Here is a 21,769-nt window from a genome sequence, read left to right as displayed (position 1 = left end):
ATAGTTCCCTCTGCTTAGTGGGCTCATTTAACACCACTAGCCTTCCTTTTTGTGCTGAAGCACTTATTTGAAGAGGCCTTGAATTGACAAACATTCTCAAAGCGTTGCCCTCCATCTCACCATTTACAGTTGGTGAGGGACACGGTGGAAAAACTGAAGCAAAAAAAGTAATGACTGATTCCTGTTGCACACCATCTCCTGCAGTAACTTTGATGAAGCAACTTGGAGGAAGCAGAGAAGTTAACAAGTTCTCTTAGATTACGCTAAGAAAATCTTACACCAGTGCTATCCAAAGTACTTAAAAATACTCAAGCAGCACTATTACTTACCTGTAACTGCTACTCTTCAAGATATGTTTACAGGCAAGAGCTTTTAGCTTTTATCCAAAGACTTTTTCTTAAACTGCAGCAATACTGATCTATTCCTAAGTCCATCCCCAGCTCATTGTACGCCAGCAGTCCACACACATGCTTTTGTTTCAAATTTCATAATTACAGACAGAGGCAGGTAAGCAGTCACTGATGAGAGTGCCTACATGTAAACGGGTGCTGTCAGGAATATCGAGCAGATATTCCAAGAGATTATGCAGTGAGGGGTTGGGTCCACAGACAGAAAGACATCCTGCCTAAAAAAAAAAATCAATGTTACAATGTTATTCCCAAGTGTCTCAGCCAGAGTATAGTGTCTGGTGTCAGGGTGAAGACTGCCAAGTGGCAGCCATGCAGTTATCAAACATCTGTTGTGCAGGGAAGCTGCTACTAGTTGTCAAGTGATAAGCAAAGAGACCCCTAGTGACAGTTCAGCAACATTTTCTAAACACTCTTCTGGTGCGAAGTATCTGGAAAGAGAGAGACCAATGGTCTCCATAGCGTAAGCAAACAAAAATGAAGGAGCTCTGCCAAAGCACTTTGGGCATCATCACCCAAAGGGCAAGGGATTGTTTCTGGGTGAGGTGGGGGGCCAGCAGTAATGACCGACGTCAGAGGCCACCTCATCCAACAGCCCTGAATGAACTGTGAAAGTTACTTAACCTTAAGAAGACACAGGAGAAACACTTCCAACAGTTACTGCTTGAACCTTACCTCCCCAGAAGGCTGAGACGATCACTATATATGTTCTCTTCATCTTCAGAAACAATGAAAGACCCCCAAAGTTTTGGGCTCAAGAGAGCTTCTCCATTAAATGGCCCCATTCAAAAGAGCTTCCTCATTCCTTTCCCACTAAGGAATCTGCCTCTTTGGATCATACATCCACCCAAATGAAATGCCATAATTCTGGGAAGCATTCTGAGGATCATTAATAGGTCCAAGGTACAAAGCTACAAAAGCTGGAACCTGAGAAATTTCCCAAGTTGTCTCCTGTGAAGGATGTCTTCTTTTCCAGCCAACCTTGTTACACTTCACTGTCCTTCGTGTAGAAGAACCAGCTCCAGCACTTTCTAAAGGAACCTTACTGCTGCAGAAAATCACTGAAGTGGCTCTGGACTGGAATGACTATTGTCTCAGCGGGAAATGGATACTTCTGAAAGTGTGAAAGCAGGTACACTACAGACCAAGAAACTGGCTGGAAGTAGACCATCTATCCCCCAAAGCATGTTCTAGTCTGGATTTTTATCAATGGCTTTTGAAGGAGAAGTGAAATCGGTTCAAAGGGCTCCGGTGCAGCCTCAAAAATCTTGCCTCAGTGCACCAAAGCTTGTGGTGTAGCTCTATTAGTGCTGAAGGATGGCAAGCATTTAAAGTGATGCTGCTCCGCAGGCTATCAATGCCTACCTTGTGAAGGTTGTTTCTTGAAGAAGGACCGGAGTCTAGAGAAACAGGAACAGGCAGAGGACTCATTCTGCTCCGATTCCATATTACATGGGAGCAAGATAAGGCAAAGAGGTTTCTTGGGAGTAATGAGTAGCCAGGAGTTGAACCAAAACAGGAAAAAAGAAGCAACAGGTCTCGTCTTATGCAATCCTACTGAAGAAGTAATGGTAGGATGACAGAACTCCCAAGGCACACTTTCTTTTTTTTTTTCCATGAGGTCTTCTTACCTGGTGCCTTTGTGGACACTGCTGGTCAGACGCCAAACAGCTCAGAAGCCTGGATTTATGCTTTCCTTTTCTAGCGTCAGTTGAGTCCCCCTTTAAAGGTGGCACCAGGTAAGAAGACTTGTGAGAACAAGTAAGACAGAATGCAAAGTCGCCATTTCTCGTAAGTCATGTTGTAGGATGAGCTGCTGGCTAGGAGAAAGAAGTGAAACAGGCAGATAGAACCTCAGGGTGGGTATCCCCAATGGCAAAAGCTGATTGAGAGAGGGACCCTGTAAAAGAAAACAGTTGGAGTTGCAAGTACCTGGCCCTACAGAGGAAGGGAAGATGTTACAGAAGCCCTCCAAATGAGGCAAAGATGCTTAGTACTCACAATTCCACACAGCCCTGAAAAAAAGGAAAAACATTCATCACTCCTATCACAGGGATGAACAATCCCTTTGCAGAGTTGCATCCTGAAGATGCTTCTGTCTCTTTCTTTTGCCCTTCATTTGAATACTAGGCAATTGAACTCCAGGAAGGAATGTGTTCCTGCGATAACAAAGATGCTACTCGTTCAACACAAGTCAGCTACACCTGTTTGCTGGTATGGGACACAGGAAAAAAAAAGTCTCTGAACTCAGTTGCGGAGGTGACAGCTATAGACCAAAAGTCAGTCAAACCTGGGAGTGCCAAGTGGCAGACCCCAGGCCAATATCAGTACAGAAACTACACTCTGAAGCTCTTAATTTACAAAGTTAGGAAGATCTTTGGAAAGAAGAAAGATAAAAAGAGAATTAAGGAGAAAGCAGTGATACAGCTGAAACTGGCTCAGCCAAGTGATTGAATGAAACTGAGAACACAATGCTGGTAGCAACTGCACATAAGAGATAACGCAGGCTTGGAGTTTATATTACAAGATACCACCAGCTTGAAAAAAGGTTCCCTACATGATAGTGCTTGCATATAAGAACCAACAGACGATCATGTCAAGAACTTCACTGATTTTGGCAAGAACTGAAAATTGAAACAGAAGTGAGGGGAATTTACAAGACTCCAAATGCTATCTACAGCTCAGGAAACCTTTAGTAAATCAATGCTGAAAAGCATTTCCTATCATAACGTGGTCACTACTCCAACTCCATTTCAAAATGCAAGAACCGTTTCCCCAATGTAGGACCCTGCACAACAAGCAGGGACAGGAACTGTTAGTCAGAACGAAAAATAAGAAGGGAATGCGTAGGCACAAAGAGCATCTAATTTGGGCAGAGATCATCCAGCTGCTGTATGCCACTGGGATATACAGCCATGGCAGTAAAATCCCAAAGGGAGTGAGAAATGGGAAAAAAGAGCTCTCTACAACAACCTCAGGTGAAAAGGTCTTAACTTGAATTGACAGAGCTGTAGCAGTAACATTTTCTAGTAATATTTTTCTACAGTTTCAGAATTTTAGTTGCACTACACTTTCTGTGGACAAAAACCTATGGTAGTAACATTCACAGAAATAATTTCTGATTTTTTTAAATGTAGATAATAACTGATGAGCCCCACAGAGTTTTAAAACTCTGGCAGACACCTGTGGTAGAAAATAATGGTTTCCCCCTTTAAGCAAAAAGGTCTGCTATGTAATTCTGGATAAAAGAGTATGGCACAACTACTGGGTCAATGCCATTAGAAACTACTTAAACCCTTCAATAAGGAGAAAAGGAAATAATGAACAGGAGTGAAAAACGAAAGTAGCTCTTTTCTGATGCACAAGCAAAACAAATACAGAAGAATAATTTTAGGTAATTGAGTTTATATGCTCTATCATCAATTGCTTTTTACATGACAAGATCCAAAAAGTTGCTTTAGTGAATGCAAAAAGATATATGACAGCTCATGAAGACTAACCCTGGTTTAGCACAAGTATTTAATGCACAGAGACAGAGAAATATTTCAGGTATGGCTGAGAAGAAAAATGATAGTCCACAACACAGCAGTCAAAAGGAAAATGGACACTGGGGAGTAAACTGTCTCACTTTACTCCTTTTCTTTAGTCCCATATAAACTGGATTTGATTATATAAAAGTAGACATCTAAAGTCAGGCATTCATGAGCATATGGCTCAGAAGTGTGGGGAAAAGAAAACTTAAGTATGGACTACTGATAAACATCATGAACTGGTAAGTATTTCTCAGTTAGTGTGTCATTTTGATTATTTATTTTTCCCTATTATTTCATCTGATTGCCTTATAGGTTCTACTATTTCTTAGTACGCTTTTGCCAGTAGGAAGAATCAAGAATTTTTATCTTAGTATGGATCAATCCATCAAATGAGTTAAGTCGATTTGTAACCATTTCACTCTGAACAACATGATAAAGAAAATCTGCATATATTTCACGTGTCTTTTTACTCTGCAAAAATGAAAGCAAGTAATATGCCCCATTACATACCAATCCCCTAGAATAGATTACATTTTCCTCACATAGCATCACGTTAAGACAGAATACCTTTGCTGTGACATTCTCCTTTCTTTGTCCAAATAGAAATGTAGTGTATTGATTTCTAAAAATATGCTAATTATAAAGCCTTAAAGTAACTGAACTGGCCTTACATCTGCGTGAGGAAAAGTAAACCTGTATTTTCATGCAACGGACCTGTATTTTCAGTGAATATTCTTCCTAAGTAGATAACATAAAAGTAAACCTTTCTTTTTTTCTGAGTTGGGAAGGGTGTTAAAAGGGTTATTAGCTTTTTGCTGACAGAATAACATTAACATGTTTCCAAAAAATAACAAAAGATCTTTTCTGTAATATGCTGAGATATAACAAATACATTAAAAAAGCCTAAACAAAATAGTATGTTCTCCTCCGTTATGTGCAAGTTTGTGTTCCAGCTGTATTTCACATGTTAAAAAATTAAACCCTACCTCCCTTTCCCCTTCCAACACCCGTCAAACACAGAATTAAATGCAGTCTCTTTCCTGAAAGCCAAGAGGTGGAGATTCTTGAATCTGTTCATCCGCTTCCAGTTCAGCTGATGTTGCTCCTTAATCTTTTCCTCTAGTCTCTACTATCACATTGACTAATGTCTGAATATTTGCTTCTAGAAAGGGGAGATAAAAACATTTAAAGTTACTTCTATTTCATGTTATTTCACACAATACAGCAGAGAGAATGTTAAAATGAAGTTTCACTATTAACTAGCTACCTAGTTAATTAACTAATTCTAGTACCTTAAGCATAGTTCGCATTTGTCCAAACTCATGCCCAGTGACAGCTATACAGTAGCATATGTCCATCTCCCTTTAAATACCTCTTACAATCTATTTCCAAAGAAGAATCTTTTATTTTGAATAGTATATCACTATTTTTAACATTAAGGAATATTTCTACAAGAATTAGAAAAAATAATTTGCCATATAACAAACCAGCTCTTTGATAACATTTCTCTTTTGTTATCCCAATGTGTTTGATCCATTTGGAGTATTTTAATCTATTATAATGCCATTCAAGTTTGGTTCTGCAAGCACTCCAATATTTTTTTCTTTATGCCAATTCATTCCCTCCCCATAGTTGCCACTCCAACAATACAAACTCTGATCATGCTAGAAGATGCTAGTTAGCAAGATGACCTAGGACAAACCTTTCAATTCAGGAAATTATTGTGCTATCAAAATTTCCTCCCACTCACAGCTCTATTTAGTTGTCAAGAGACAAAGTATCCTCAGAGAGGCATTTAACACCATTTTTCAATTGATACAGATGTTGAGCAAAATTAACTTGACTCCTCTGAACAGAGCGTACTATCTCTGCAACATGCAGTCTCCTGCTTATGTTAAAGCAACTATGTTGATGTAACTAATTTTACATGAAAACTAATCACAATCTTACTTTGAAGTGCTGGATAATATGGAGCCAACTGTTTGAGCATCCTGGTCATTGTAGGTATATCCTTTCCTCGTAGTCTATTCAAAATGTTGGGATTAAGACCAACAGCATCTTCATCAAGCACCTTATCTGAGCTTCTGAATTGCTGGTAATCTCTGTACGAACCGCTGCCAGCAAACGAGTACTCATGTGAACCCCAATCACTCTTGTAGCCTGACTTCTGATGCCTGAATCCTTGACACCTAGATTCCTGGTGCCAGCTAGACTCCTTGCTCCAGCTAGAGCTCTGGTTCCACCTAGAGTCCTCATTCCATCTGGAGTCCTCATTCCATCTGGAACCACCTCTTCCTGAAACTGCAGAATTTGCAGAAGAGGTACAAGTATTCACACACTCATCATTCTCATAAGAGGAATAGCTTTGCAAAGGATAGTTTGTGGAATATCTTCCAGATGAAGGATATGAGGCAGAAGAATTGGGATAGGGTAATCCTTGATCACTTATACTCCTTGCTTTTGAACATGCTTGTTGATTCCTCCAACTTGTACTTTCCCCGCCATATGAGATTCGGTTATCAGGGAGCTTATTTCCTCGCACATTGTTGGACATATATTCCACCGAGTACTCACTCACTGGATTTGTCTCATAGGAAGAGGCCCCACCAGCTGAATTACTGCCAGAAGCAGATCGGCTGAACTGCCTCAGCCATTCACTGATACCACTGGCAGGACTTCCAGTCTGAAAAGCGAAAGAGTCCCTGAGTGCAGACATCATTGCAAAGTCCTTAGATCTTAGTCCATAGGAAGATGCTCCATCATCTGTTTGGTAACTGTATGAGTTAGCAGGAGCAAAAGAAGCATCTGCAGAACACTCTTCATACTGAGACAAAAAACCTTGATTCCAGTTAGAATTTCCTGAATAAATAAATACATAAATAAATAAATAAAGGGCACTACTAATTTCTTAAATGGAACTGGTGCAATTGTTGGCAAAATAAACAACTCAGTATAAGCCCTTTTTTTGTCTGACTATGTATATGGTGTTTAATGTGTATTTACTGCGTTAGCAAACATCAACCTTCTTTCTTTGACTGCATTTGTAAAGCTGAATAAAATTAAAGAATAATAGGAGGGCAACAACTGACTCAAACCAATTAATCACTTGACTAATACATCATCTTAATTCAACTACACTTTGCTTTACTGTCAAAGCATCTTAAAAATCAACCAGTGGAATTACCATTTGAAGGCCTCTCCAGGAACATGTATCTAAGAGAGCTCACGGAGATCAGGATACGCTAACAGTACATAAGAACAATCATAAATAGCAAAGCTAGCATCTCTCAAGAAGTTAACACCTTTGATTGATACATGGTGGTAGCATGTGTGCTCTTAATCCACGGTGGAGATGAAATAAAATGGGTTAGCTTAAATTATAAGATTTCCTGTCAGCGCTTGTTTTCTTATTAAATATATCCATTCTGCAATTCACAGGGAAAAAAAAAATAGAAAAGGTTTACAAAATTAAAGCCTGTAAATTCTCTAGTAATACAGCCAACCAAAAAGTTGCCAAAGCTCTACTTTTGCAGCTCATCCTTACATTCTTTCTTCCTGAACTTCTTTTCACCCTAAGATTTGTGGGAAGTAGAGGGTGGCAACGACTTCGAAGGCCAGCCGACTAAGGAAACAAGCTAAAAATCTCTTTCATTGTATCCCTCAGCAGTACTGGTACATTCACTTTCAATGTAAGAACGGCAAATACTCCTTTGAAGACACGTTGAAACACCAACCTTCACACTGAAGCCAGGCAGGTGTTACTGCTTGGATTTCCAGTAACTTCTACTGCTGTAATACTATTCAGTGAGACAGAAGTGTTCTTAGACAGTTGAGGTTGAAGTCATTAAGGCTTCAGAAAATGATACCCTGAACTGACTCAGAGGGCAAAGACACACAGTACTCTAGCAAAGAAGAACTATGGCTGGCCATGAAAGTAAATTTTCGCAATCTGTGCAGTATTAAGAGTAGACTTAAACTAGTAGAACAAAGTGTCTAAATTACCTTTGGATTTTTCATATAGCTTATAGTGTTTTGGGATGCTTTTCCTTCCTGGAAATTCACCTTGAGATAGTGACATCAGTGGCCTCAGACTGTTAGTATAATTAACCTAGATAAAGCAAAAGGTCAGAATGTCTGTTTTTAAACTCAAATCTGGAGCATTAAAAAAAAAATACTAAGTTCCCCATAGAAAGTCAACAGAGTACAATTTTAGGCAGCAGAAACTCCATATGAAGGATGTGTTGTTCTATTGTTCACAATTACCACATTAAACCACGATTTTCAAAAGTATTATCTGGAAGTGGTACATGTCTGGAGAACAACGAGGTGTCTGGGGAAGACAATGTCACCTGTTTCAAATTTCTTTACTTTATTGCCCCATATCCCTCAACATCACCTGGCTAAAATATAAAACCGCACACATGCAAATCCTGTCTCTAGCTGGGGAATACAGAATGAAAGGCTCAGCTACTTCCTGAGATTAAGCTATGAGAACAATTTTTAACTCACTCATGAGAAATGTATTATATTAAAACGCAATGAAACTGTAGCTCTCAAAAAGGTGGTGGTGGCATTTCCACAGAGACAGTTACCATAGCTCAGCTGACATGGAATATATTATTAATGCCTAAGAAACCAGTCTGAAATACCTTTCAGAAAAACACATGCTGAATTTTGTGAACCAATAGTTGCCAGAGGTGATGAGTCATTTTTATACAGATTCCGATCCTTCTTCAGACTCTTTTTTCTACAGGTATTCAGTTTTTATGTAAAAAAGCTATGGAGGTTTTTAAGGGCCAACAGAAAGACAAGAACATCTTGTCTACCTTAGTCTTAACAGATAAAAGCTCTCAAGTGGGAGCGGAGCTACAAGTCACCCGTAAGAAAGACTTATCCACATGCTCACAAAAGAAAGAAGTGACACATTTGGGTAGCACTTAAAGCCTGATTAATCTTATAAGAAAAGCTATCACGCAAGGGACTAACTGCAAAGGAAGGATGACAACCAGACATCATGAAGCAAAATGGTGCCCAAAACAGGGGAAGAATGCATGCAAAAGAAAACCAAAACAGATGGAAGATGATGGAAATTAACAGAAATGTGCCATGCAATTAATGTATTTGGTACTTAGAAATCGTAAAAAAAATTGAAGTATATTTAACTGGGGTTTTTTGACCAATGCCTGAACTGTTACAGTTTGGCAGGGTGTTAACACAATGAGTTCAACTCCTTACCTCCCAATGGTAAAACAGCCCTTGTCAAGATTAAGTTACTTACTGCTGCTTTCTTTTCACAAAAGGCCTTCAAAGCTTCTGTGAGTTCCTGAGTAATATGAACAACAAGTGTTGCTTCTGAGTCTGAGGTGATGTGAAAAGTCTCCTGTTGAAAAACATGGTTAGAATTGGTCATTAGGATGCTGAAGGGTCATACACACAAACAGATCAAAGTTATACTTTGATTTTGCTATAACCAAGTTTATACTATTAGTTGATATATAAGACATATATAATGTATTTATACACACACACATATGAAAAAATAAAATTGTGAACATAATTATGGCCTGGTAAGTGGTAAAACATAACCCTGGATGTCTGTGCCACTCCCATATTGTCAATCATGAACATTTCATTGCAGATGGAGAAGGGCACAAGTCCTAAATTTATGTTGTCTGTGTAGAACATTGCATAAAAAGTAAGCTTCAGCACCATCAAATGCCTTTGATTCCCCCATTTTAGTAACAAAAAGATGAAAGTTTCCATTATAATTTTCCTGTGCGTAATTTTGGGAATAAGAGATACCAAAAGATACTGATATAATTCTATAAAGCACAGAACAATTATGGCTATCTGTCTTTTTAATGTCCAAAGAAACTGATTAGTAAGTATATGAAGTTATAAGTGATTACAGTAAGTTAAAAGAATATAGGCGGTCTGCCATAAGGAATAGCTGTGATTTCTGTAGATAAAAATCAATTAACTGTCTACCAAGCATTTTTGGTAGTTTACTGATTATCCCCAGACTTGCTTTTTCTCTGCCTCTTCCTAAAGTCACAAGTAACCACAGCTTAAAAGAAAAAAAGAAGAAAAACTGAAAGACAAAAAAAAAAAAAATCTCTGCAGTTGGTAGCAAAGCACACATCTCAAAACACTCTACTTGTGATTTCAGTGTATAAACACAGTTCAGACTCAAATGAAATTCTAATTGCCTTAGGTACAGAACATGACTTTCATGGAGTAAAACGGCGAATATAAAAGGTCAGATATTTTCACAACATAAACCCAAAAGACAAACCGAGGCTTACTATGGCCACTGCTAACAGCAACTGATCTGATAAAACTTCCCCGCTCCAACACCAGCAGCTGTGCTGTAGTACCACCCAGTTTCACTTGGCTGTCCAGTTCTGCAGCAGCAGCGTTAGCCACAGCACCACAGGCAGCAAGACTGGACTAGCTCCTCTCATTCAGCATTATCAACGATCCCATTAGATACGGGCAGCCAACAGCACTTGTGCAACATCAGTGCTGCTAAAACTGCTTGTCACGATTGCTCCTCAGCAAAGGGAAGAATGATCCAGAGAACAGACAGAGAGCTCACATTTAATCCAGCCAGTTGTTCTGAGCTGACATTATGCTACAGCTGCACTAACTTTTCAAAGAGCAGAGTCCATTAAAATAAAACCCAAATGAATGTTGTGGTCAAATGAGTTTGATCAGTAATCAGAGGCTCCTTCACAATCTTCATTGCATCACACTGGTAAAACCGCATGACTCTTACCACAATTATTTTGCATACATACCAAGAACTCTAAAGCTTTCTGTTTCCGAACAGGATCATTCTGTGGGATTGTAGAATGGGGAAGAAAAATTAAAAGACTGAATACTACAGTATTTGTTGCATCACCTTGTACAAAACAAGACCTTTTAATCTTTTATCCAACAACAAAAGTCAACACAAAGAAAATACAGTAATTTTAGGTCAGAGTCATAAACATGTAACGTTAGGCCCTCAATAGCAATTAGATAGCAGCTACTACAAATACAAGTGCATTGCTTCCAATACCGGGAAGAACACATTTCACATCTAAGCTACATACCTACAAGAGCTATCTTTCCCAAGCTTTCCTCACTCAGGTCCAACCTCATGGTTAAAAAAAGTGAAGTGCCCACTTGCATCTAGCATAGTACCTGACCAGCCTCAGGCCTAAAAGAGCAAGACATTACCACAGAATACATCAGATTACGAAATAATCTCTGCCACTAAGACAAAAATGAGGCAGTTGTCAGTGTTTGTGCCCAGCGCTATTCAGGACAGATAGTTGAGAGATCATTTTGGGTTTCACCTTTGAGTTAGAAAAAAGTATTGTACATCTTTAGATGTATCGTAAGATTTAAACCAAATCTTCAGTATAGAATACCTTTGATCTGAAGAGGGGCAAAACAGCCAAGTGGAGACTGCAGCACAGGTTGGGAGACCTGGCCTGCAGACACTGGGTCTGAGACTCTCAGTGACTTTAAACAGGAATTATGAGAGCTAAGGTGGATGAGCATCCTGATGTACAGTATTCATTTCCCTTCTGCTGTGATGAACACAAAACTCTGGTCATTAGGTCAGTTATTTTGCTTCTGGAATAATATTCATAAAATGGCAAATGAAGCCAAAGAACAAAATTTTTTCAGAAAAATTAAAAGCAAGCAATTAAAATTAACAACTGCTACAACGTAAGACACTTGCAGAATTACTACTTCTACATACCTCATGCTTATAATCATCCTTCCACCTTAAAAAGAAAGAAATGAAAATATTAAGACGCATTCTAAAGGTTACTAAGAAGTCAGGTTTATTCACAGTAACTAGAATCAAAATATTTCAATTTCAAAATTTATATCACTTACCAATACAGGATATCTTTTTCTATGGTGTATCTACAGTACTATATTTCTTACAGGTCCTTATTCTGAGTGCCTCTCAAAGAGGATCAATAGTACTGATGAAGTTCTTTACGGATCAGTTAAAGGAGATTACTAAAGTAACAGTGGGTTTTTTCTTCCTATATGAACAGGGGTGCCTTTTCTACAACTTACTTGGAAAATGGCATCCCAAAGGAAGTGGTAACACCTTGAAATTTGTATTGCAATTTCTTTGTGCACGAGTACATCAGATCGCTATTGAATTGCATAACCAGTGCAGTATTTCAAAAGCCATAGCTACTTATAAACTGAACAGCAAATCCTATTTCAGGTTATTTCCTCAGACAGAAAGGAACAATTTACACAAGAGGAAAAAGCACAGTGGAAAGACAATGTAAAATATTTTCCCCATATGTAACAATGTTCGTTACAGAAAAAGAGATCTATGCAATAAATAAAGAAATCTAAAAAAAAAAAAATATCTCTTTTGATTCCCCTGTGGGGGTTGTATTCTCACCTTGCTTTCTTCTTTGATGGGGCTAGAAAATTAAAAAGAATTATTAGCAACATCATAGGGTTTCCACTGTACTACTGCAATAGAAGCATTAGACAAACAGAACAGTTACTGGGCCTAAAGTGGCTGCAGCCTAAATCTAGGCATATACAGCCATTTTAGAAACCTCCAGGCATCCTTGACGAAAGGACTATGGGAGACTTGTGCCGTAACAGCTTTGCAGGATACCTTACAGCATGTATGTTCAGGCAGCTGAATTCCACACAAGAAGTCAGTATGGACTGAACTGAAGTGGGCGTGCCTCCTCTACGTAAAAAGTGAAAAGTTTTTTGGACTTTCTTCTGTGAACATATCAGCATACCTCAAAGTTGCACTTATTCTAGGTCAGTCTCCAACAAGAAGTTATGCAGATTAGAATGTCTAATCATCTCTCTTGCCAGTACAGTGTACAAGCATGACGAAGGAGGAAAAGCTCAATAAAAAAGGTAGTCTGTTTAAGACAGTAGCTATGCTTCAGAGAATCAGATAATGCATGGTACTTAACTTATCACTTCTTAAGTATTATTAGCACAGGTGTTCCAGGATAAGCAACAGGATAAGTAATAATTCTCCAGACAAATGACATCTTTGCCCTTACAATACAATATGAGGCTGAAAGACTCATGTTACTGTTTTAACCAACTGATGTTAAGCACATGCTGATGAGTTGCAACAAGAAGTTGCACTGTAGAACCCAAAGTTTTCTGAATGTCAGGAAAGAAAAGGACTGCCACCATTTTACAGAAGATATCCAATGAAATCAGAATCATGGAAGCGTAGGATGGGAGGGACCTCTGCAGGTAGAATCGCAGAATCATAAAAAAGTTTGGGCTGGAAGGGACTTCTGGAGGTCATCTAGTCCAGCCTGAGAGGTAAGAGAAAAGTATCACAGAGGTGGTAAGTAACAGAATCCAGACAATTAACTGTAAGATGAGGACACTGACAATTAGATTGTCACTGACAATTAATTTTCCTTGAATTATTCAATTTGTGCCGTCCTTCCAGTAAGCCTCCAAAATCCTCCCTGATTGAAAGGAAGATGGGTGAGACAAGGAGTGCTACTCAGTGGTTGGAAACTTCACCCTACTCAAGCTAACAACTGAAGTTCTGCTCACTTTGACAAAGATTAGCCTCAAGATTAGATCAGGCTGCTTAGGCCCAACTCCAGTTGAGTTTTGGAAGTCTTGAAGAATGGCAATTTCCCACCTCTTTGGGCAGGCAATTTCAGTGCTCACTGTGCAGAACTTTCTGAATGTCAATCAGCATTTCCTTTATTGCAGCCTGTGAATGTTGCCACTTGTTCTTTCCCTGTGCACCTTCTTGAAGTCTGGGTCCTTCTCTGTAGCCATGTTTTAGGTAGTAGAAGACAGAAATTCTTTAGCTGCTGCCTTCTCCAGGGTAATCAAACCCAGCTCCCTAAAGCTGTCCTCCACATCATATGCTCTAGTCTCCTTATGATCTTTGGTAGCTAGTGAGTCCTCTGCTGACTCTTTCCAGTTCACCAAAATTTCTCGTGTACACAGGACACAGCATTCCAGAAGCAGCTTAATGAGTCCTTAACAGAAGGGAATAAGCACTTCCCTCAACCTGCTGGCTAGACTTTTGCTAACACAGTCCAGTATGCAACAGCATACTAGCCCTCATTACATCGAGAGTGCATTGCTGATCCATGCTCATACTGTTGTATATCAAAACCTGCAGGTTCGTAAGATTTGCTCCCTAGCCCAATAGTATCCAGTCTGTATCCAGCAGGGTGTTGCTCCATCCCAGGTGTAAGACTTCACATGTACCATTGCTGAACTTCAGGACGTTTCTGACAGCCCACTTCACCAGGTTGTTGAGATCCCTCTGAATGGCAGTCTTGCCACATAGAAGGCATTTTCCCAATTTGATGTTATCTGCAAATTTGACAATGGTGTATTCTATCCCATTATCAGGTCACTAATTAACATGTTAAACAGTGTGGGCCCCAAGAGAAACCACAGAGGAATGCCACTAGTAACTGGCCAACACACTTAAAAACACTGACAACTACTCTTGAGCCTAATAGTTCAGCCATCTTTTATCCACCCTGTAGACTTACCTTATCTCCTCAGTTTGTCTGGAAGTATAACGTGGGAGACTGTGCTGAAAACTTTGCTAAAGTTAAAATGACATTCATCCTTCTTCCTCTGTCCACAGAGACAGCCCATGTCATTGCAAAATGCAATCAGGCCGGTCAAACTGAAGTTTGTCCTTGGTAAATCCACATTGGCTATTCCCAGTCACCTTCTTGACCTTCACACACCAATAAATGACATCCATGAGGACTTGCCCCATAATTTTTTATAAGGTCTGGGACAGCCTGTAGCCATGTTTTACTTTCGAAGATAAGCACATTTGTTTTTTTTCAGGTCCCCAAGGAACTCCTCTGATCACCTTGACCTTTCAAAGACTTTTAGAGAGCAGGCAGCTCCCTCAGCACCAGAAGCACCCCTTTTTGTCCTATGGCCTCGTACATGCACAATTTGCTCTTCCCTAAACTGATCCTTCTCTACAGTGGGTAATGTCATTCTCCCCTACGCTTTACAACTACACACAAAGATCTGAGAGCAGACCTTCTCAGTAAAGACCAAGACAAAGAAAGCTACAAATATCTCAGCCTCTTCCATGTCCTGCATCACCAGGCTACTTGCTCAGCAATGGGACCACATCTTCTTTTGCTGCAGAAGTCTTCCTGTTGCCCTTCATATTCCTTTTGCCTCCAGGCAAGCTTTGCCTTCTTAATTTCACCCGAAATACATCTGCAATTCTTATACATTTCTTCTTGGCCAGTCTGCCTCTGTTCTCTGTATGCTTCCTTTTAGCATTTAAGATCCGCTAGGCGTTCCCTGTTCAAACACACTAGCTAACTGCTATGCCTGCCCATATTCTTGGACAGCAGAATGGATCATTTCTGCTCTTTGAGCAAGTTCTCCTTGAAGACTGGTTAGCTCTTTTGGGTTTCTTTTCCTTTCAAAGTAGCCTCTCAAGGGATCCTGACTACTAGTTTTCTGAAGAAGCTGAAGTCTGTTCTCCTGAAGCCCAAGAGAATTAGTCTGATATGTAACCTCCTCATTCCCCAAAGGGTTTTAAGTTGTATCATCTCATGATCACTCCAACTAAGGCTGCCATTGACGATCACATTCCTGACTCTTCTTGTTCTCTGCAGAACACTTCCTCTTGTTGACTCATACAGCACCTGCATGAAAAACCGGCCTTGACTCATTTTTGGATTGTTTCAACTTGCCATGCTGCTTTTTCAGCAAAAGTCAGTCCTCCAAGAAAACCGGGACCTGCAGTTGGGAGATTTCTTCCCATTATGTAAAGACAGCCTGGCTACAGACTGCCTGTTCGAAGAGCAGCAGACATCTACCATGATGTTGTTCTTGTTGGCCTTCCCCCTGTAAGATCTCAACAACCACCAGCCATGGCTCTACACAGAAAAGGTGCTCTTGCATCCAGCACGACTTCTACTGTCACCTTCCAGGCCACCTTTCATAAGGTGCCCATATCCATCCATTACAGCACTCCAGTCGTACAACCTACTGCATTACATGTCTGCAATTCTGATCATGTCATAGCTCTGTGATCACACAGTGATGACCAGTTCCACTATCTAGTCCACCCTCCCACTTGAAGCAGGACTACTGTCAACATAAGATTCTAATTTTGTATAGCCAGGTCTTGAAAACCTCCAAGGATGAAGAGTTCACTACCTATGGATAACCTGTTCCAGTGCTGTACTACCCTCTAGTAAAGAAATTTTTCCTGAGTTCAGCTTCTCAAGCTGCCATCTCTGGCTGCCACCTCTTGTTACATTGCCTGCAATTTCAAAAAACTTTGGCTTTGTCATCTTTGTAGCAGTCTACAGATGCCTGAAGGGCAGTTATAAGATCACCCCTTACCCTCCTCTCCCATTCTAAACAAGCCTGGCTCCCTCTAGCCCTCATCCTAGGTACATCCTCTTGACCCGAGAATCTTCATAATCCTCTGCTGGATCCTCTCCAATTTCTCCATCCTCCCCTTGATCTAGAAGGAACAAAACTAGACACAGTATTCCAAGTTTGGAAGTCTGTTCTTCAATCTGCTGCCTGTGCTCCTCCTGAAGTACCACAGTATGAGATTTGCTTTATGTGAAATGAACGTGTTCTCTTGGCTCATATTCAGCTTGGCATGCACCATAACCATCAAGTCCTTTTTAGGAAGACTGATCACTCTGTCACTTCCCATCCTGTACTGATGCATGAAGTTATCACTTCCCCAGTGAAGATACAGACAAGCTTCTCCAGGTATCTGCTAGAACTTCAAGGAAGCAATAATTCAATCTGAAAAGCCTGGTCCAAAATAGCAAAGTAAATCTCTGGTCTTATTTCCAGTTTGCTGCTGTATTCCATAGCAGCATTAAGAGTAGTTTTAGAAAGGAAAAAAAATCACACAGGCAGAATTCAGAAACTAAACTTGACCAGAACTTCGTATGTTACACTACCACACTGTCCTTACACACAGTGTCCTAAGGCCTTCAAGCTCAACTCCCTATAGGAATTACCTTAATAAGATAGTGTGTTTAATCTGAAGACCAAGACAAAATACAGATAATCTCGCTTCTTCGTAATTTTTTCTTCAAGAAACGCAACAAATCAATCACTTCAAGGCCTCTCACACATGCATATATATATGTGTGTGTGTGTACATATATATATAAAAGAATACATAACCTGATCTTATTTTTGCATGATTTCTGCAGCAGCCAAAATTTGGTGTTAATGTCCATTTTGCCACTTGCAAATTAGTACATGCCACCAAATGGCCTTTCTTAATTACATCCTCAAACTCACTCTTGCTGTCAGAAAGGAGCTTTGAAGCTGGAAGTCATTCTCTGCCAATATGATCTAGTCTAAAGACACACAGCTGCTAAACCAGTAAGCATGGTTTTCTTCTAAATAACTAGAGTATTTCTATTTTGGATTTCACTTGATATTGCCTTTACCACCTAACCAGAGCAAAACTTAATACTGAATCACACAACACTTTTGCAGCTAACTTCACTGATGTCCGTTCCTCTAGTTCTTCATATCCTGTAGGACTGGGTGGGATCACTCTTTTTGATGTTCTGGTTTGATATCTGAGCATCTCTTCTGGTTCTACAGAGGTCAGTAAGCGTTGAGGTCAATTTACTCTGAACTGAGAGTTACTGAGCTAGATTACTGGGTTACATTCCTTCTTCTTCACAAGAGAGACAAACAGAGCTCAAAAAGGGTCTCTGCCACCTTGTTTTGCAGACCAACATTAAAAGGTACAATCTACAGAAGCCACCAATGATCCAAAAAAAAGCACTGGTATGGTAGGCACCTACAGCAGGATTCACACCAACAAACTCTGTTGATCTATGCAACCTTCACCCATTTCAATCAAACCTACCTTCCCACTAATATTAGTACCAGGGTCAAAAGGTAGCAAGTAAATATTTCTTCAGGTTGGCATTATTAAGCATCAATAGCTCATCTACAGTAACAAAGGACATAACTCAAACATACTGTACGAGAAAAGATGCTGCTTTTATGTTTGAGGGTTTGGTTTCCATTGCTTGTTCCAATGGATTTGCTAAAGAACTGTAACTTCCTCTTTTACCACTGATTCAGCATGTATGTCTTTTGATGACTGAAATGAGGTGGAGGAGGCTTCATCAGCTTATTCAGAGAAATCTGTCAAATACCATTTTTCCATACTTTTTCACTTTCCTTGATTAGCAAATTACTATAGTCATCTTAAATACCTCCAGAACCAAGCGGTTAAAAAACATCTAAGAAATACTGCAAGTCTGGCAATTCCCTTGTTCCCTTATTTCAAATTCACAAAAACTGGAAAATCTCTGAAAACATTTTCTGCTATTACAAGTTAAAATCTCTGAAAACATTTTCTGCTATTACAAGTTGAACGTTTTAAATCAGTCAAACCCTTTGAACACAAACTACTAATTCAAATTAGGCCAAATATCAATTATGTCAATTCTATTATATTCAAGTAATTCATAGACTTACGTGAGGTACTTGGTCTTATGTAACCTTCAATCTAGGAACAGAAATAGTTTCATATTAGATTTACTGATTAAAATTTCATAACAACAGTCTCTACTGCAACTGCCTTTAGAAACAGAACAAGCACTTTTATTTATTCCAGCATAGTGTAGCCCATAATTTTATAGCTATATAATCTTGCAAATATAAATGAAATTTGAGAGAAAATTTGCTTACATTTGAGAAAATTTAAGTTGCAAAGATTAAAAATCATTGAAGTAAAGCAATAAAATTTCTAAACCACTGAATTCAGACCGGAGATTTTCTATCTAAAAAACCTAACTTCTTAAAAATAAACAATTTTGTTTTTTCAGATGAGTTTCAAGACTACTGTTCTTTTCCCCAGATTTTTTAGGGCAACTTTAAGTTAAGCCTTAATTCAATTTAATACTACACTTCCTAGAAACACACAGTAATTTAACAAGCTTTGTCAGCAGTACTTTCAAAATTTACTAGGTCAAACATAAATGCACTGATAAAAGACACATTACTGGATACTTTACATTTACTTCCAATTACCTTATACATTTTTAATCCTTCAGTCTTCTCTAGCTCTCCTGCTATCCGTCTGAGAAATGAGACTTTGCATTCTTTTACATCTGTTGTCTTTCTCTTCATTTTATCTGGAAATTCTTTAGACTGTTGACAAAAACAGCTTGAAATGGTCAATATCAAAATTCATCACAATATTAAAGAATTGGCACATTTCAGCTTTTGGCCAAGCTTCCAATAGACTGGTAAACATCGTTTTGAACATTATGAGCTAGTTTCTTTTCTGTAACACAACTAACTCAATTATAACATTAAAGTTGCTTAAGTAGTCTTCAAAAGATAAAATGGATACTATGCAAAGCTTGCTAGCAAGAGGTAACATGCTTTGTACCATATCCAACAACGCTATGGGCATGCTGAGGAATAAGAAAGAATCACAACATTCTAGGAACCTGGAGGCAATCAAAACACTTAGGAACAGACATCAAGCAGATACAGACACACACCTTTGGATCACACTTCCTCAACAGCTCACAGCTCCATAGGTATTCATGTTGATCTAACCCATGAAGAGTCAACCATACAAGTATTAGCCATTTATCATATGGGGATTTAAACATCAAACTTGATGCAAGTATTTGTAAAAAAAATAAAAGGGGAGTATCATAAAGAAATTGTGATCAGAATGCATCAAAATTACTCACGATGTATGCTCTTCTGTGTTTATAACCACTAAGATGTTCTATCATAGGTGCCATCTCTGTATTAAACCCACACAGCTTGCACTCATAATGTGGCTCTTTTCTTCCTTCAAATCTGATTTCAATCACATGTTCTAAACCTGTAAGAGCAAGAGTTACAAAAATCTGTACTTTAGTATAGACTACTATAAACAAATGTATTCTCTTCAGTGTTGCTCATTAAAAGCCAAAATGAATAAATAAAAGTATTCCATTTTCAGAATTTCAACACTTCTTCAGGATCACTTCAACACTTCTTCGGACTTATTACCCACATCAGTTAAATTTATCTTTTTATAATGCTTTATTCTGAAAGGAAAAACACTGTCTACGGCAGATTTGCAAGCCCACCAAAATACAATATTTCATGTACCTTTTTTCCTGCCTGAGGTATTTTTAAGAAACTAAGAAAGAGCCTTCCATTCAATAGTCATGTAAGAGAATTCATGGAGAAGTGCATATAAAAAAGAGAATAGGAAATGCCACGCAAAAGTCCAGATTAAAAAACTGCATTTAAACTACTTAGTCAAACATAATTTGGACAGTGTCCGAGTAGCACAAAGCACATGTAGGAAAAACAATAATCACTTCACAAAACTGAGTCCTTCATAATATAAAAAACTTCCATAAACTTTTAAGAGTTACAGGAACAAAAATGGGATTTTTCTTCAATTTTCCCAGAAATGACTGAAAGACTATGCCTTAGAAGTATTCAGAAATCTCTAAGTTTGAGGCTTATACCTAGCATGAAGTTTTACCCTGAACAGCTTAAATGTAGTAAGTTTATAAGCAGCTCAAAACAAATAGGAAAAACCTGCAGCTGTTCCCTATTATCATAATTTCCAATACTGTGCTGTCACATACACACCCCTCAGCAGCATGGGGAGAAAACAGAAGAGCAAAAGTGATAAAACTCATGGGTCGAGATAAAGACAGTTTAATAGATGAAGGAAAGAGGGGAAAAAAAGCAAAAAAGACATGTGAACGTGTGAAAACCAGTCACTCATCTCCCCACAAGCAGACCAATACTGAGCCAGTCTCTGAACAGCCACCTTGGAAGCCTGCCCCCCCAAGCTTTTTCTTCCTTTACCTCAGTTGTGATTGCTGAGCATGACATTATGTGGTACAGAAATATCCTTTTGGCCAGTTTTGGTCAACTGTCTTGGATGTGTCCCCTCCCAGTCTCTCGCCCAGCCTCAGCCTACTCACGGGGTGGGGACCCAGGGTGGAAACAAAGACAGTCTTGATGCTGTGCACTGCTCAGCAACAGTCAAAACACTGGTGTGTTATCAACAGTGTTTTAGTCACAAATCCAAAACATACAGGCTACTATGAAGAAATTCAACTCCATCTCAGACCCACTACAGTATTATACTGCTAAATCTTAACTCTGAAAATAAACTATCACCAAATGAGCTGAGTATACAAGAAAGTAACACTTTGCTATCCACCTTTTTCTATAAAAATGCTTATAAGAATAAATTGCTAAGCTTTTTAATATTAATACTGTATGTAGAGTAACAGCAAGACAATTCACTAAACAAAGAAATTCTCTTCTAACACTAGGAAATTTGCTACTTAGCTCTTTGCCAGGGAACATATTTCTCTAGGCCACCAGCACATTCTAGGAACACTAAGGCCACTGACAAGCAGCATTGCTTATCCTCTCCTAAGGTTGCCTAATCTAGCAATTAGAAAGAAAGAAAACCTTACAATTAATCTCATTATTTTTAGTATTCCCAAAGACAGTGAGTGAGGAAAAATATTTCACTAGACAGGAACACCTGCATATCCCACCAACTGGAAAACCACAAAGACTCACCAGATGACAAGCCACCAGTGGCATGAAGTCTAGTTGGAGGCCAGTAGCTAGCTGTGTACCCCAGGAGTCAATACTGGGTCTGGTCCCGTTTAACATCTTCATTAATGATCTGGATGATGGGGCAGAGCATACCCTTAGCAAGTTTGCTGATGACACACAAATGGGAGGGAAGGTCGATATACCAGAGGGTTGTGCTGCCATCCAGAGGGACCTTGA

At 39.1% G+C, this 21,769-nt stretch overlaps 1 protein-coding gene across 1 annotated transcript in view; it reads right to left on the bottom strand.

The window, feature by feature from the left end:
* Positions 1–5,046: 5,046 nt before the first annotated feature.
* Positions 5,047–21,769, bottom strand: part of LOC132316772 (uncharacterized) — a 34,209-nt gene continuing 17,486 nt past the window's right edge. The window contains exons 5-14 of the mRNA XM_059815644.1: positions 19,696–19,832; positions 19,019–19,138; positions 18,464–18,494; positions 12,369–12,390; positions 11,697–11,721; positions 10,741–10,779; positions 9,219–9,320; positions 7,943–8,048; positions 5,891–6,799; positions 5,047–5,102 (exon numbers count right to left, since the gene is read on the bottom strand). Of these exons, the coding sequence (XP_059671627.1) occupies positions 5,047–5,102; positions 5,891–6,799; positions 7,943–8,048; positions 9,219–9,320; positions 10,741–10,779; positions 11,697–11,721; positions 12,369–12,390; positions 18,464–18,494; positions 19,019–19,138; positions 19,696–19,832 (1,547 nt within the window). The remainder of the gene's footprint in view (positions 5,103–5,890; positions 6,800–7,942; positions 8,049–9,218; positions 9,321–10,740; positions 10,780–11,696; positions 11,722–12,368; positions 12,391–18,463; positions 18,495–19,018; positions 19,139–19,695; positions 19,833–21,769) is intronic.

This window comes from Gavia stellata, chromosome 3 (genome assembly GCF_030936135.1).
Source record: "Gavia stellata isolate bGavSte3 chromosome 3, bGavSte3.hap2, whole genome shotgun sequence".
In the NCBI taxonomy this organism is placed as follows: Eukaryota; Metazoa; Chordata; class Aves; order Gaviiformes; family Gaviidae; genus Gavia; species Gavia stellata.
The sequence above is the reverse complement of the archived record's forward strand: the minus strand, read 5'-3'. Positions and strand labels throughout refer to the sequence as shown.